The following is a 14,625-nucleotide window of genomic DNA, read 5'->3' as shown; positions in this document are numbered from 1 at the left end:
AGATTCTTTCTCAAGACCACAGAATCACATTTCCATCTTTAAACAGCAGGCAAAAACAAATAAACAAGATCCAAAACATGATTCCAAGCTTATCAGAACTTTCACCATCATTTCATCTCAGTGCTCTGCAACTTTATGCTTTCCAAGGTACTACTGAGGACTCTGAAAAAGATTTAGACCCTAGTCTGTCTGCTAAAGCAATTATTTTTCCTTTAAGAGAATTTTTTGCTAAAGTGAAAACATCCTAGGCAATGCAAATCTTGGCCCTTCATAGAGAAGAGAACAACTTGCTGAATCATTTTTATTGAATATTAATTATGCAAAACCAAAAGCGAAAGTTATAATTCTGGCAGACAAGCTTTAAATAAGGCAGTGAGTTGAGGAAAGAGTAGTTGCTCATATTCTTAAACCCCCAAACATGTTCATCAGCTTTGGCTTAGTCTTTTGCTAGAGAATGCAGGCTCTTTTTATTTTTAACTCTCTTAACTAACCATACAGATAAAACTGATTGAAAATGGGTGTACCTGGATTTCTCAGTACCCATTTGTCATGTTAAATCACAGTCCACTTAATTTGAGAAAGAGGATGTTTTCTAGGTGACATAGAGCTTCCTAGAGTCTCTCTGGCATATTCATCCCTCATGGAGGACTCTGTTGTCAAATGTATCACAGCCTCCAGACTGTGGGCCTGCTGAAAAGGTGAGTGGGAGTGTTCAGGGAAAAAGCCTCCCAGCCTAACCTCTGTGCAGGCTGCTGCTATCCATCACATGGGCAGCTGAGGGCAGGGGATTCTGGGAAAGGTGAATGCAGATTTACTTTCGGTCATTGATTCTGGCTTTTAATTCTTGAATTTTAACATGCACCTTCCTCTGCACTGTCATTACAGTTTTTTATTATGCCCACACTTTAAAAAAAAAAATTCTCAATTTAATAGGACTAATGTCCCCTATACCTGTTAATATTGGCTGTATTCAAACAATAATTGGCATTTTTGTTTCTCTAATTCCAGGGAGAAGGGTAAACCAGATGTTTGTCTAATGGAGCATTTCTATCTCTGTTCTCAGAAAACCTTTTTGTATAATTTGTTATTTATTTTTCTTTCTGGCATTTTCTGTCTCCATTTCAGTGCAGTAAGAGGAGCTTTATAGAGTTGTGGAAGTACAACCTTAAACCATAAGCTCCTTATCTCAACCCTAGCAAGTCAGAATAGGCTCTGTCCACAGGAAGAAGGCTCATCTGTAGGCACTTAACCCTCTCATTCCTTTTCTATCTGTAGTTTTGGTAAATTTCAGCTTTTTGTGCTCAAGTCAGTCATCATCACAGTCATGACAGGATCTATGTCCATTGAAAGTACTTAATGAACCGCCACCTGCTCATGGAGCTGTGAAGACAGCATGGCCTTGGACTCTGGGGACTTAGCATCTAAGGCAGACCCCAGAGAGCATGGGTGTGGACTGGATACATGAAACTCCTTCTGGCCCAATCTACCGTGAGAGGTATTAGAGATAAAGGAAGAAACTAACGAACAGATGGTAATATGTTGGAGATGAATAGAGTTCTCCCTGAAAAATAGAGATAGTAAGAAAATCAACAGCTCTCATTTATTGAATGTGTACGATGTATCAGGCAAAGATCTAAGGGCATTATCTCATTTAGTCCTCCTAGCAGCCCAATAAGGTGGGAATTATTGTTGTCATATCTTAAAGATGAATAAACCAAGGCTCTAAGAGGCTAACTTGCCCAACGTCTCACAACTGCCAGTTAGTGGTAGAACCAGAATACAAACTGCCTAAGCTATGGATCACCAATTGAATGAACTCCATTCTGTGAGGATGAGTCAGCGTTAAGAACTATTAATAGAATTTTAGGATTAAAGCTTTTCCTTGAGAAAAGTAGAATCATCTTCAGCAAGTCATTGTTGTCACCCTATCCCTTAGTGTTGCCAGAGAATTTTTAAAATAAAACACCTACCCTTTATGAGATTACTGAATTTGTCTGCCTCATGATGAGTGTTTCTGACCTCTGCATCAGTAGATTAAAAAGCTTCACTTTTATCAACACATATTGGGATTTAATGGCAATAGTTTCAGCTTCTTTTCATCCTTCTCCTACTTAGCTTTTGACTAGAAGTAGTGGCCTGTGAATCCTTCAGTTTTTATTATAAGTACTTTTTTGAAGTTAATATAAATTGAAATTTTGAAAATCAATGCCATTTTAAATGCATCCAGGTAACTGAATTAGCTGTGTCCTCCCAGAACAGCTACCTCCCAAGAGGGCATCTGTAGGTTAACACAGCGACTGTCAAGGTACATTTGCCTCTGTGTGAATTAGACCTCTAGATGGTCCAGGAAACAGCTGCAGAGCAATATCTGAGGAAATCAGATATTCCACAGAATCCTTGGTTATGTGGCCATTTCTAGTCTAGACAAGGCACTTTTATTTAGTGGATTTGTATTTAACAATATGGCAATGTGGGTTCCTACCTGGGGCAAATGGCTTGTGCTCTCTCAGTTCCCACATCTGCCAGCTCTGCAGGAAGTGCTGACAAGAATTAATTGGCTTTCCTGGGCCCTCAGGCGCAGTTCTGCTTCTCAGTTCCAACAATCCCCACAGGACTCTGCTCCAACATAATTTACTGTCTAGGAGGAGTTTCTGTTTACAAGAGTTCTAACTGATAGGCACCATATCACGTGTATATATTTTTAAATTCAGTGAGTTAGAACCTTGAGAATTTTTCAGGGTATTTAGCTCAATTTTTTAAAATGGGACATAACTACATTCAAAGTATTTGAACTATTCTTTGTTTTTATGATGATTCTAATACGATCCCGTCTAAAATGTGTGAAAACAGTTTTAAAAATAAAATGTGTCATTTACGCAAATAACTTTGCTCCTCTTCTCTTCCTCTAGCTGGCAGTATTTTTAGAGCGTGGTAAAGGGGTCCTTCCAATTTCATACTGGGTTTTCTGAGCAAGACAGAGCTGGTAGGGTAGGAATGGGACTTCTTCCCAATTGTGGATTATATTTATAGCCTCTCAATAATATTTTATTTATAGAATAATATAGATGTCATTTAGATTCTGTTCCCTCAATTATTACTGTACATCTTAGAAGCCCCTGTTCTCAGAGGCATCACCTTGGGGGAAATTATATTGATTCTGTTACACAGGAAAGCAATAAGTTAAAAGGAAGTTGTGTCACACTACAGTGGTAGCCAATTAGTATAAAAATCATGGAAAGTTGGAAGGGAATTCTGCAGTTGTCTCATCCAACTTTCTACAAAGTACTGGTTTCTGTCTAGACAAACACTGGGTCTCTCTCTGCCTGTGTCTACCATGATCAGAATACTCTTGTTCTGAGAATACTGTCGCTCTATTTCATTGTTGGATAGCTCACATTGTAGACTCTTTTTTGCACGATAGATTTAAAATGTCCTCTTTGTAATTTGCATTAATTAGTTGTAGCTTGTTCTCAGTAGCTGCACAGAATAAGCCCACTCATTAATGGATTGATTGAACAGTCCATTTATTTATATTCATTTTGAATTGGATGCTTACTATGTGCAATATAGTGTGCCATACATAAGCATCAAACTCCAGGAGCTGACAGTTTGGAAGAAGGTAATATGGACATATATAAACTGTATGTGATACATGCTACATGAGCAGTATAAATTCAGTGCTATGAGAATGAAGAGGGAGAACAATAGGATGGGATCAGGTCCTGCAGGCATTCGTCAGTGCTGTGATCTGAACATTTGTGCACCCCCATCCCCCACAAAAATTCATATGTTAAAATCCTAACCCCCAAGGCAATGATATTTGGAGGTTGGGCCTTTGGGAGGTGATTAAGCCACAAGGGCAGAGCTCTCATGAATGGGATTAGTGACCTTATAAAAGTGGCCCCAGAGAGAATCCCTCACCTTTTCTACCATGTGAAGTTACAGCAAAAAGATGGCCATGTAGGAAGTGGGCCCTCACCAGACACTAAATCTGCTGGCACCTTGATCTTGAACCTCCCAGCCTCCAGAATAAATTTCTGTTGTCTATAGTCTACATAGTTTATGGTCTTTTTGTTGCAACCGCCTAAATGGACTAAGACCGTCAGCATATTCATCATGGAGATGGTGACATTTAAAGATCCTTATGTTTAATGGCTTGAGATTGAAGGGCGGAGGTTTGGATGTGGAGGTTGGAAGGATCCAGTGTTGAAGAAGTGTTGGGTAGTTTCTATTAGTGGAGATTAGAATTTGAATTGGAGAGTTGAAGACAGGGCTGGAAAAGCTGGTCAAGTGAGTGTGAGACTGTGAAGGGCTTTGTATGCCTGGAGTGGAGGGTGAGAGGAATGGTGGCAACAGGGCTGTGACCAGGTGGAATTCACATCGTCTCAAATGCCAGGCTGCAGAGTTTAAGAATTATCCAGCGAGGCAGTGCAGAGCCCAGGGGCTGGGCACTGAGCAAGTGACACTTGTGTTTAGTGAGATAACTCTGGTGGGAGGAGACAGTGGTCTAGAGGGATATGCAACAGGCCAAGTAGAGGTAATCAGAGCCAGGAGCCCTGTTGTGGCCTCTGCAGTGGGGGAATTGAGTGAGATTTGCATGATAATGACTGAGACACAGCCTTGGAAACCAAATAAACCACCTACTATGTCTTCTCCAGGTTCCCTTTCTCACTCGCCACCTCTCCAGACTATTCATTTATATGGACAAACCCCTTCTCTCCTCACTTTCTGGTGAATAATTACTTATTAACACTTGCAAACAGTTCCAAATAACTGGTAGAGAATCCTAGGATCCAAATATCTGTAGTGAAATATCTATCTCAGGTTGATTTTCCTGCCTCCAGTGAGGTCTACATATAAGTTGAGCCCATATAATGAAAGAAGCTTTAATAATTGTTCAGGATAAATGTGTGTGTGCACCCATGGATTTAAATTTAATAGTTGTTTTCTCTGGTGTTCTGTCTATCCTTAGGCAATAAGGGCAATCTTTATTATTATTCCTTTTGTTACTGAGATTTTTTGGTCTAACTTGAAAAGAGGGGCTGCCATATGCAAAAAAAAAAAAAAAAAAAAAAAAAGTATAATGAGAAGCCTAGCTGAGATGTATAGATTTGAACTGGTCTGTTGCTCACAAAATTAAGTCACTTTTTAAATGAAGTATCATTAGCAATTTGGGAGAATCTTCTAACCTGTCTTCTCACACAATACTGATATTTGTGCTTAATTCTAAACTTCAAAATTACTTTCCTTGGCCAGGTGGGATTATCATGCCAGTAATCCCAGCACTCTGGGAGGAGGCCAAGGCAGGAGGATCACTTGAGCCCAGGGGTTCAAGACAGGCCTTGGCAACACAGTGAGACCACATCTCTAAGAAAAATTGAAAACACAATTAGCCAGTCATGCTGGTTGCATGCCTGTAGTCCCAGTTACTTGGGAGGGTGAAGTAGATGGATCTTTTGAGCCCTGTCGGTTGAGGCTGCAGTGAGCCAAGATCATGCCACACTACACTCCATCCTGGGTGACAGAGCAAGACTCTTTCTCAAAAAATATATATATATATGGCCCAGCGTGGTGGCTCATGCCTGTAATCCCAGCACTGGGGAGACCATGGTGGGAGGATCACCTGAGGTCAGGAGTTCGAGACCATCTGGCCAACATGGCAAAACCCTGTCTCTACCAAAAATACAAAAATTAGCTGGGTGTGGTGGCACATGCCTGTGATCCCAGCTACTCGGGAGGCTGAGGCAAGAGAATTGCTTGAAGCTGGAAGGCAGATGTTTCTGTGAGCCAAGATCGCTCCACTGCACTCCAGCCTGGGCAACAGAGTGAGACTCTGTCCTCCGCCCCCCAAAACAATCACTTTCTCTTATTTTGCAAATATGTGTTGAGTACCTACTATTCATCAGGCCCTGTTTGAGGTGCCTATATTGGTGAACAAAATAGTCAGAAATTCCTGACCTTATGGAGCTTACCATGCTGTGTGTGTGAGTTTCCTTATTTTGCAAATATGTGTTGAGTACCTACTATTCATCAGGCCCTGTTTGAGGTGCCTATATTGGTGAACAAAATAGTCAGAAATTCCTGACCTTATGGAGCTTACCATGCTGTGTGTGTGAGTTTCCCTAGCAAGAGGGGACAATCAATGCATAATAAATATGTTAATTATACAGTATTTAAGAAGGAGATAAGCAATATGGGAAAAAGAAAAATCAGAGAAGTGTAGAGGAGAATAGGATTGCCAGGAGTGGGGAGGGGAAGGCAAGTTGAAATTTGAGATGGAGGGTTAGGGTCATTTTTCTTAAAACAGTGACATTTGAGCAAAGATTTGGGGGTGAGAGAATTAGGGATATAGGTATCTGGGAGAAGAGAGTTCCAAGAAAAGGAAACAGGTAGTGCAGAGTGCTGAGGCAGGAAAGTGCTAGAACGGTGAAGAGGCTTTGTGCTTTTCCACTGCCCATAGGAGAAACAATAGCTTGTGCAACCAAAAAGAAAACTAGGAAAAGACAAAAGTTGTTTGTTTGTAATAATGCTGAGTCAACATTACCTGGAAAAAAAAACAAAAACAAACACCTCACAGACTGACTTAACCGGGGCAAAGGGCATTAGGGGAGGTTTCTTGGCTTCCAGGTTACTTGGGTGTGAATCCTGGTTCTGCCACTTACTGCCTGTGAGATCTTAGGTGAGTTATTTAACCCCTTTGTTTCTGTTTCCTCATCTGCAAAATGAGCCTAACAATATTGCCAACCTTCTAGGATTGTTTTGATTATGAAATGAGTCGATATTAATGAAAAGTTTAGAACGATGCCTGACACATAGCAAGTACTGGCATGTTAGCTATTGACTTGTTACTGCCACTGTTTTGATTACTTTTATATGTGTTGTTGCTCTAACCTATTCTTCAGGTGTGTCTTAAGAGCTTTGATATTGTACATGCTGTGTGTGTGTTTGTGTATATGTGTGTGTGTAATGTGTTTGTATGTAGATGTAGAGAGTGTGGGACTTAATTTATACAATTGTAAAAATTAGGTTAAAAATCCCACTGCTTAGCGTATAGTGAGGCCTCAATAAATGTTGGTTTTCATCCCTTCTGGTAGAATTTTACAGCAAAGTAAAACAGTGGAGGGTTTTCCTTTTATGCTCACTGTGTTTTTTGTTTTTTTGGGTTTTTTTGAGACGTGGTTTTGCTCTTGTTGCCCAGGCTGGAGTGCAATGGCTGATCTTGGTTCACCACAACCTCCTCCTCCCAGGTTCAAGCGATTCTCCTGCCTCAGCCTCCTGAGTAGCTGAGATTACAGGCATGTGCCAACACGCCCAGCTAATTTTCTATTTTTAGTAGACATGGGGTTTCTCCATGTTGTCAGGCTGGTCTACGAACTCCCGACCTCAGGAGATCCGCCTGCCTTCGCCTACGAAAGTGCTGGGATTACAGGCATGAGCCACCGCACCTGGCCTGTGCCCACTATTAATGAATATTTTGGCTGGAGTATTAGTAGAATTAGAGCCAGGTGAAAATATTCTATAGACTCAAACTTGGAAACCTGTCTTACCCTTAGCACCACCAGTGGAATGAAGGAATTCCCGGTGGGTCACTTTGAATATCACTGGATGGCAATGAATGGGCAGTAGGGGAGTAAAAGAGGAGGGAAACAAAACAAGGAGGAAAACTGAAGAAATAAACAGGGAAGCACACCATTAGGTGTTAGCTATCCTATTGTTGCAGTTACAATCCTGAAGTAGCCTAATTTCCACCTCTACTTAAAGAGCTGTTAATACTTTAGATAAAAAGAGGGTTTCTTTTTAATAATACTAAGATCAAGTCACTGTGTGTTGAGGTGGTAGATGTTGAAAATAAATTTCCTAGTCTTATAGGATCTGTCCCCAGCTTATGTAGTCCTGGCAGTTTATGTGAGCCTCTGGGGTCTGTTACTAGAAAAATACCAGAAATGTGGACTATCAGGGAGATGAGGAAATTTAACATGCTGGTGCTCTGAGGGAGCACCGAGGGAACTCCGAGGACTTGAGGAGAAAGGATGTCGTGCCTCCACCAGGCAGAGGTGGGTGGGTGGGTTAGACAGGGAGAGAGAGCTGACGCCAAGCACCCACTCACTGTCTGCTGCTGCTTTGATTCATAGGTATGGCAGGTGTTTCCAGTGCCATGGACCACACCTTCTCAACAACGTCAAAAGATGGGGAAGGATCATGTTACACATCTCTGATTTCTGACATCTGCTACCCACCTCAGGAGGATTCTACATATTTCACTGGAATTCTTCAGAAGGAAAATGGCCATGTCACCATTTCAGAGAGCCCTGAGGAGTTGGGTACACCTGGCCCCTCCTTAGCTGATGTGCCTGGGTTAGAGTCTCGTGGCTTATTTAGTTCTGATTCTGGAATAGAGATGACTCCTGCAGAGTCCACTGAAGTGAACAAGATCTTAGCAGACCCTCTAGACGAGATGAAAGCAGAGGCCTATAAATACATTGACATAACCAGAGCCGAGGAGGTGAAGCACCAAGAACAACATCACCCCGAGTTGGAAGATAAAGACTTGGACTTTAAGAATAAGGACACTGACATCTCAGCGAAACCTGAAGGGGTCCGTGAACCTGACAAACCAGCTCCTGTGGAGGGAAAAATCATCAAGGACCATTTATTTGAAGAATCCACATTTGCTCCGTACATAGATGATCTCTCTGAAGAACAGCGCAGGGCTCCTCAGATCACCACCCCTGTCAAAATCACACTGACGGAAATAGAACCTTCTGTTGAAACCACTACCCAAGAGAAGACCCCTGAGAAGCAAGATATATGTCTAAAGCCAAGTCCTGACACAGTCCCCACTGTCACTGTCTCGGAGCCTGAAGATGACAGCCCAGGATCTATCACCCCTCCATCTTCTGGAACAGGTAAAGGCCCTGTTATTGCTTGACTTAGGAAAACCCAGCACATGGAAATCTCAATCCCTAAAACAAATATTAACGAATGACAATTTTCATTCAACATACTTTACTATCTGGGCCCCTTAAATTTCATTTGGTTTAACTAGTTTAATTCATATTCAACGTTTTCAATTTGTTGCTGACTGTACAAAGGTTGCAATCTGGGATTTCTCCTAAAGTCCTATCAGGTTTTCTTTGTAAAATATTTTGTTCTTTCTTTGAGGGGAGATGTTAGGATGACATACGGGGAACATTAACATCCTCATGCCACCCTGCTGTCCCGAGCAGAGAAGGCAGCACTGCCTGCTTCTCAGTTAGCTTTCCGCTAGGGTCTGGGTTGTCTTCGCCTATTTTGTGTTGCTTATAACAGAATACCTAACACAGGGCAATGTATAAGAAACAACATTTATTTCTTAACAGTTCTGGAAGCTGGGAAGTCCGAGGTCAAAGGGGCGCTTCTGGTAAAAGCTGTCTGGCTTGCTAGTGGGGACTCTCTGAAGGGTCCCAAGTGGGTGCAGGGTGTAACATGGTGAGGGGGCTGAGCATGCTAACATGTTGTGCTCAGGTGTCTCTTCTTCTTAGAAAGCTGCAAGTCACATTTCCATGATAATCCATTAATCCATTAACTCTTTAATCCATTACTCCATGAGTGGGTTAATCCATTCATGAAGGCAGAACCTTCATAGCTCAGTAGTTCACAGTCCATAGCCTCTCAAAGGCTCCACCTCTCAATACTGCCACATTGGGTATTAAGTTTAAAGATGAGTTTTGGAAGGGACATTCAAACTATAGCACAGGTCTCTTGGAGACATTATGAGGAGAGCACACTGGCTGTTCTCTCTAGACTTCCTGAAGCACCTCGGCCGGGGGGGCATTTAACACTCCTGTCCCTAGCTCTAAGTCTGTACACTTAAAGGGGAGGAAAAGATGGACTTCTGGATCTTTTAGGGATGGCACAGACAGGAAGAGGAAACCTGAACAAAACAAACTCCTCCCTTCCCCTTTCAGTCTCAACACTGTCATTTTATATCTCTAGTTTATTGAAGTTCTGCATATAATTTTATTTTTGAAACCAAAAGATGTACTTCATTCAACTTTGTAAAGTTTAGACTTCATTAGGCTATGGTCTTTTTCAATTTGAACATTCTCCTACTGTGACTCAAGGCAGGATATTAAACAGCACTCATGCATATTCTCTCAAACACAAAGCGGGCCTCTTATACCCCTGGCTAAAGGCCAGAGAGGTGGCAGGAAACTCCTCACCCCACCCTGTGCCACCCTCTTCTCTCCAGCCTTTGAATCTCCACCTCTCTTGAATGCCCATGAGGCATCAGATGAAGAGGACAGTGACAGGTCCTCAAACCTTCCCCTGCCCCTGGTGACCGGCATTCTACCATATCCCAAAGAGCTTTGGTATGCATCTCAGGTGAAAGAGCTTCTAGTAAACTCTGAAAATGGAGCCAAAGCCTGTAGAGGAGGAGTGATTGCTCTAAACCCTGATGGTATAGTACAAATTCAAGTGTTGGAATAGAACAGAATTAATGAAAGTTCCTCCTATCTTCTTTCCCTATAGATTTTAGCATTAATTCCTTCTTCCCAAAGTTACTTCAGACTCATTCAACTATAAAGCTCCAAGTGTCTTAAAGATTCACTGCACCAAGTCCCTGATTTTCAAATTCACTCAGCAGTCACTTTCTACTTACTTTCTTTTGGTTGGGTACTCTGTGAGGCATGGGTGATGAGGAATTAACGAAAAATAAAAAACAAAGAAAAACCAGTCCCTGCCTCCAGGGGGCCAGACAACCAAGCAAACAGTCCCAGTCCAGTGTGCTTGGTGTTCTGAGAAAGGGAAATGTATGGTGCTGAGGAGCCCTGGAGTCCAGCGGCTCCCCCAGGTGAACTGCGACCACAGGTGACTCTCAGAGGAATAGGAGGAAACAAACAGGTGAAGGGAAGGGAAAGGTGCCCTTCCAGTGTGAGGAGCTGCATGGACATGGACTTGTGAGGGCCCAGTGAACTTCACTTAAGATGTAAATTGAGATTTGGGTAGTAATGACAAATCAGAAAACCAAGGCTCCAGGTGGGTTAGATACGACTTGCCCCTGCCTAAAACACGAGGTCGGAACACAGGCGAGTTTCCAAGCTTCCTTGTATTCTTTCTGGCAATGCGTAGTAAAACTCTTCTATTATTTCCTGCCATAAAGATACTTGATGTTCTGAAGATGTAAGTTATATAGTCAGCTATGTTTTACAGAGCTCCAGGGTTGTCCAGTAGTCAGTCCAGAAGAACTTCAGCCAGTCCTCAGGAATAGTGAAATGCCCTAGCACATAGAGGTCTAGTTACACAGCACATGCTTCATGTAAAAATTACAGTTTGCAAAGACTTGACAAAGGATCCATTAATTTTTAGGGAATTTCCATTTTTAAGTAGCCGTGGCCCAATGGGGTTCTGGAGAAGGTTCAAGAGAAAACAAAGGCAGATCTGGCTCACATGACATTGGAGTTCTATGATGTTGGGTTGCCCACTTGACAGTATGGGGTTAGGACAATGGTTGTCTCTGCAGCTGCAGTCAAGTAAACATTCCAAGCAAGGCTTATTCAGGAAAGAGAGAACGACCCATTACACATTCTCTCCTGTGTTCAGCTCCTCTCTCTATATACATCCCACATCAAAATACCAGAGTCATATGACAACAGATAAGAATGAAATTAACAGAAAGAATCAGCTTCTCACTGAAGCCTTTCTCCCTGCCCTTTATATCCTGTGAGGTTTCTGACCCCCTTCCCATCTTCTTGTGACCCCTGGCACCACGTGACACTGTGCCCATAGACATTAGAGGATATGGGCTTTATTGCATCTGTTGAGTCTTGGATCACTCTGCCATTTCCAGTGGCAACAGATAAAATAAAAATTGAGAATTACACATAATTGTACATAGAAACTGACGAAAAAGAAAGCATGTTAAGCAAAAAGTAGTTCTGTTTATCATTGTTTAAATATATTCCTTAAATAAGGAAATTATCAAATCTGGAGAATAACTGAAGAGAAATTCTAATTTAGGTTAGTTTTAGCCACAGATGCTAATGTTTTAGCAAGGTGTCTAATATATTTATATTTCTTCCAATTCCAATGGATTATTCCGTTTTGTAACGTTCTCCAACATACTTACCTATTTTCACTAAATAATATACACTGAGGTGGAGAGGCGAGAATTCTTACAGCGGAAATACTGGAAGTCTCTTTTAAGCCAAGATCAGTCACGAAAAAAGTGAAGCAATTTAGGAAAACATAATAAATGCCCTGATGCAACATACATTGACCAGGAGCACCATGTTGTTTCTGACACAAACACCAAGAGGCGTATTATGATGGTCCTGGCTGTTATGTGAGCTATTAGCCTCAAAAAGGACAATAATCAGGAAGTCATCCTTAAAACACCCCAGTTTCCCTCAAGAAGAAATGAGCAATTAAAAGTAAATCAATTTAAATTTGAAAACTACCATTGCTATTTCCTTGCATTGATGGGATCTGTGATTCTCCTACCCATTTTTAAAATTCATTCTTTTGTTCAAAAACTATTTAGAGTGACTTCTATACATCAGACATGCACTGGCCACTGAGACATTGTAGTAAATAAGATGTACAAGGTCCCTGCCCTTGTAGAGCTTACCTGCTAGTCAGAGGAAACAGGCAATAAAAAACAAACCCATAAATAAACAGTGTAATTTCACAGTGTGAGCACTATGAAGATTGATAGAGGGTTGGGTGTGAGGGGGCCAAGACTGCCCCTCTAAGGAGATGACATGTGAACTGAAATCTGAATGAGGAGAAGGAGCCCACAGTTCAGAGAGGGGCTAGGAGGTACCTCAGGTGTTGGGGAATAGCAAATGCCCAGGCCCTGAGTCTGTATTATATGAGAACTGAAAGAGGGCCAATGACACAGGGGAGGAAGAGGGAAGTGGGGCAGAGAACACCACTGGACAGGTAGGCAGGGCCAAAATCGTGGGGAAGGAGTTTGGATTTTGTTCCAAATGTAATTGGAAGCCATTGGAGGGTTTTAAGCTGAGAAGTGACATCATTGATTCATTCATCTATTTATTTTAAAAGTATATGTTGGCCATTTACTCCACATCAGGCATTATTCCATTACTGCCAGGACTCACGAGTGAGTGGTGCCTCATAAGAAAGTCCTGGCTGCATGGAGCTTACAATCTAGTTGAGAAGACATACACACAAATAACCAAATATATAATATAATATCAGTTAGTTATAATGGTTATGAAGAAAAATACAGCAAGGCAAAGTGTAAGGGAGTGGTGGCAGTGGGGGTGAGGAGAGGCTTCTTCAAGGTAACAGCTTGAGCAGAGACTGAATGGAGTGAGGGAGCAAGTCATGTAGCTATCTGAGGAAGCGAGGCGAGGCTGAGGGGCCTCCCAGTGCAAAGGCCCTGAGCTGGGAATGTCTTGTCTGTTCCAGGAGCAGCTGGAAGGCCAGCATGGCTGGAGTAGTGGGGAGGAAGGGAAGTGTGGCAGGATCAGACTTGGGTTTTCAATTGATCCTTCTGGATGCTGCATGGAGAATGAGTCAGGAACAAAAGGAGTCCTAATACCAGCATCATTCACAGTTGGACACTAGTGTCTGCAACTTGCTATGTTCACCTGTCCTTTTATCCCTCTCAATTATATCATCATAATTATCAGCAGCAGCACACACATCACCCTGGGGTGCCTTTCTTACCCTCTCAATTTTCCTATTTTATCTGATAATTTTAGGTGACTGTTTCTAGCTTTGCAGTGTCAGTCTTGATACATAATAACCAATATCTTAGACGGCCTTTGAAACTGTTGAAATTTTAAACAAAGATATGGAAACTTCTGTTTTGTCCTAAAATTTTCCCTGATTACTCCTATCATTTTGTTAAAAATTTTAGTTTCCCTTAAGAACATAGGGCAGTATCCATAGGAGCTATGAGTCCCTTCTGACTTATGGTAAAGGTAGATTATTTTTAAGGTAGCACCTTCACTTGCTCAAGATGGAACTCCTCAGACCCTTTTCTCCTCCACCCTGCAGCTGTCTGGAATCATCCTTACTCTTGAGTAAATAAAGCAAGACCCTGGGCCTTCTTTTTCTGAATGCACTAACATAGTAGTTTTCAACTGGAGGTAGAATTGCCAGATAAAACACAAATAGGTATGCCCTATACTAAAATAATTTCATTGTTTAGCTGACAGTCAAATTTAACTGAGTGTCCTGTATTTTTATTTCCTAAATCTGCAGCCCAAGCTGGAGGTGACTGTTAGAATCACACATGGAGTTACATCCAGACCTACTTCCTCTAAGGCAGAATTTCTGAGGGCAGTTTTGAGCTACACACTTGAATAAGAGCCACTGTTGTAAAAATTTGAGCTGTCTCTCACATGAGTGCTATTTATTGAGTACCTCCTGTGTGCCAGGCACTGTGCCGGGTGCAAGGATATAATAATGAACAAACACAACTTGGCTGTACTTTACTCCCAGGGCGCCTTCAGTCTGAGGTTAGGGAGAGTGGGGAAGGGTGCAAGGGCAAAGGTTAATGAAATCATCACACAAACATACAAGGCTGCCTAGGGGCTCCCAGTTGTGCAGAATGAGTGGGCACCAGCCTGTCTCCCAAACAACGCAGCATCAGGCCAGCTGGCACAAGGG

At 42.0% G+C, this 14,625-nt stretch overlaps 1 protein-coding gene across 1 annotated transcript in view; it reads left to right on the top strand.

Annotated features, from left to right (window-relative positions):
• RTN1 (reticulon 1) overlaps nucleotides 1–14,625 on the top strand; it is a 280,944-nt gene that overhangs the window by 117,759 nt on the left and 148,560 nt on the right. The window contains exon 2 of the mRNA XM_015143801.3: nucleotides 8,133–8,906. Coding sequence (XP_014999287.3) covers nucleotides 8,133–8,906 — 774 coding nt within the window. The remainder of the gene's footprint in view (nucleotides 1–8,132; nucleotides 8,907–14,625) is intronic.

Source organism: Macaca mulatta, chromosome 7 (genome assembly GCF_049350105.2).
Source record: "Macaca mulatta isolate MMU2019108-1 chromosome 7, T2T-MMU8v2.0, whole genome shotgun sequence".
NCBI classification, from domain to species: domain Eukaryota; kingdom Metazoa; phylum Chordata; class Mammalia; order Primates; family Cercopithecidae; genus Macaca; species Macaca mulatta.
This window is presented reverse-complemented; position numbering and strand designations above follow the sequence as displayed.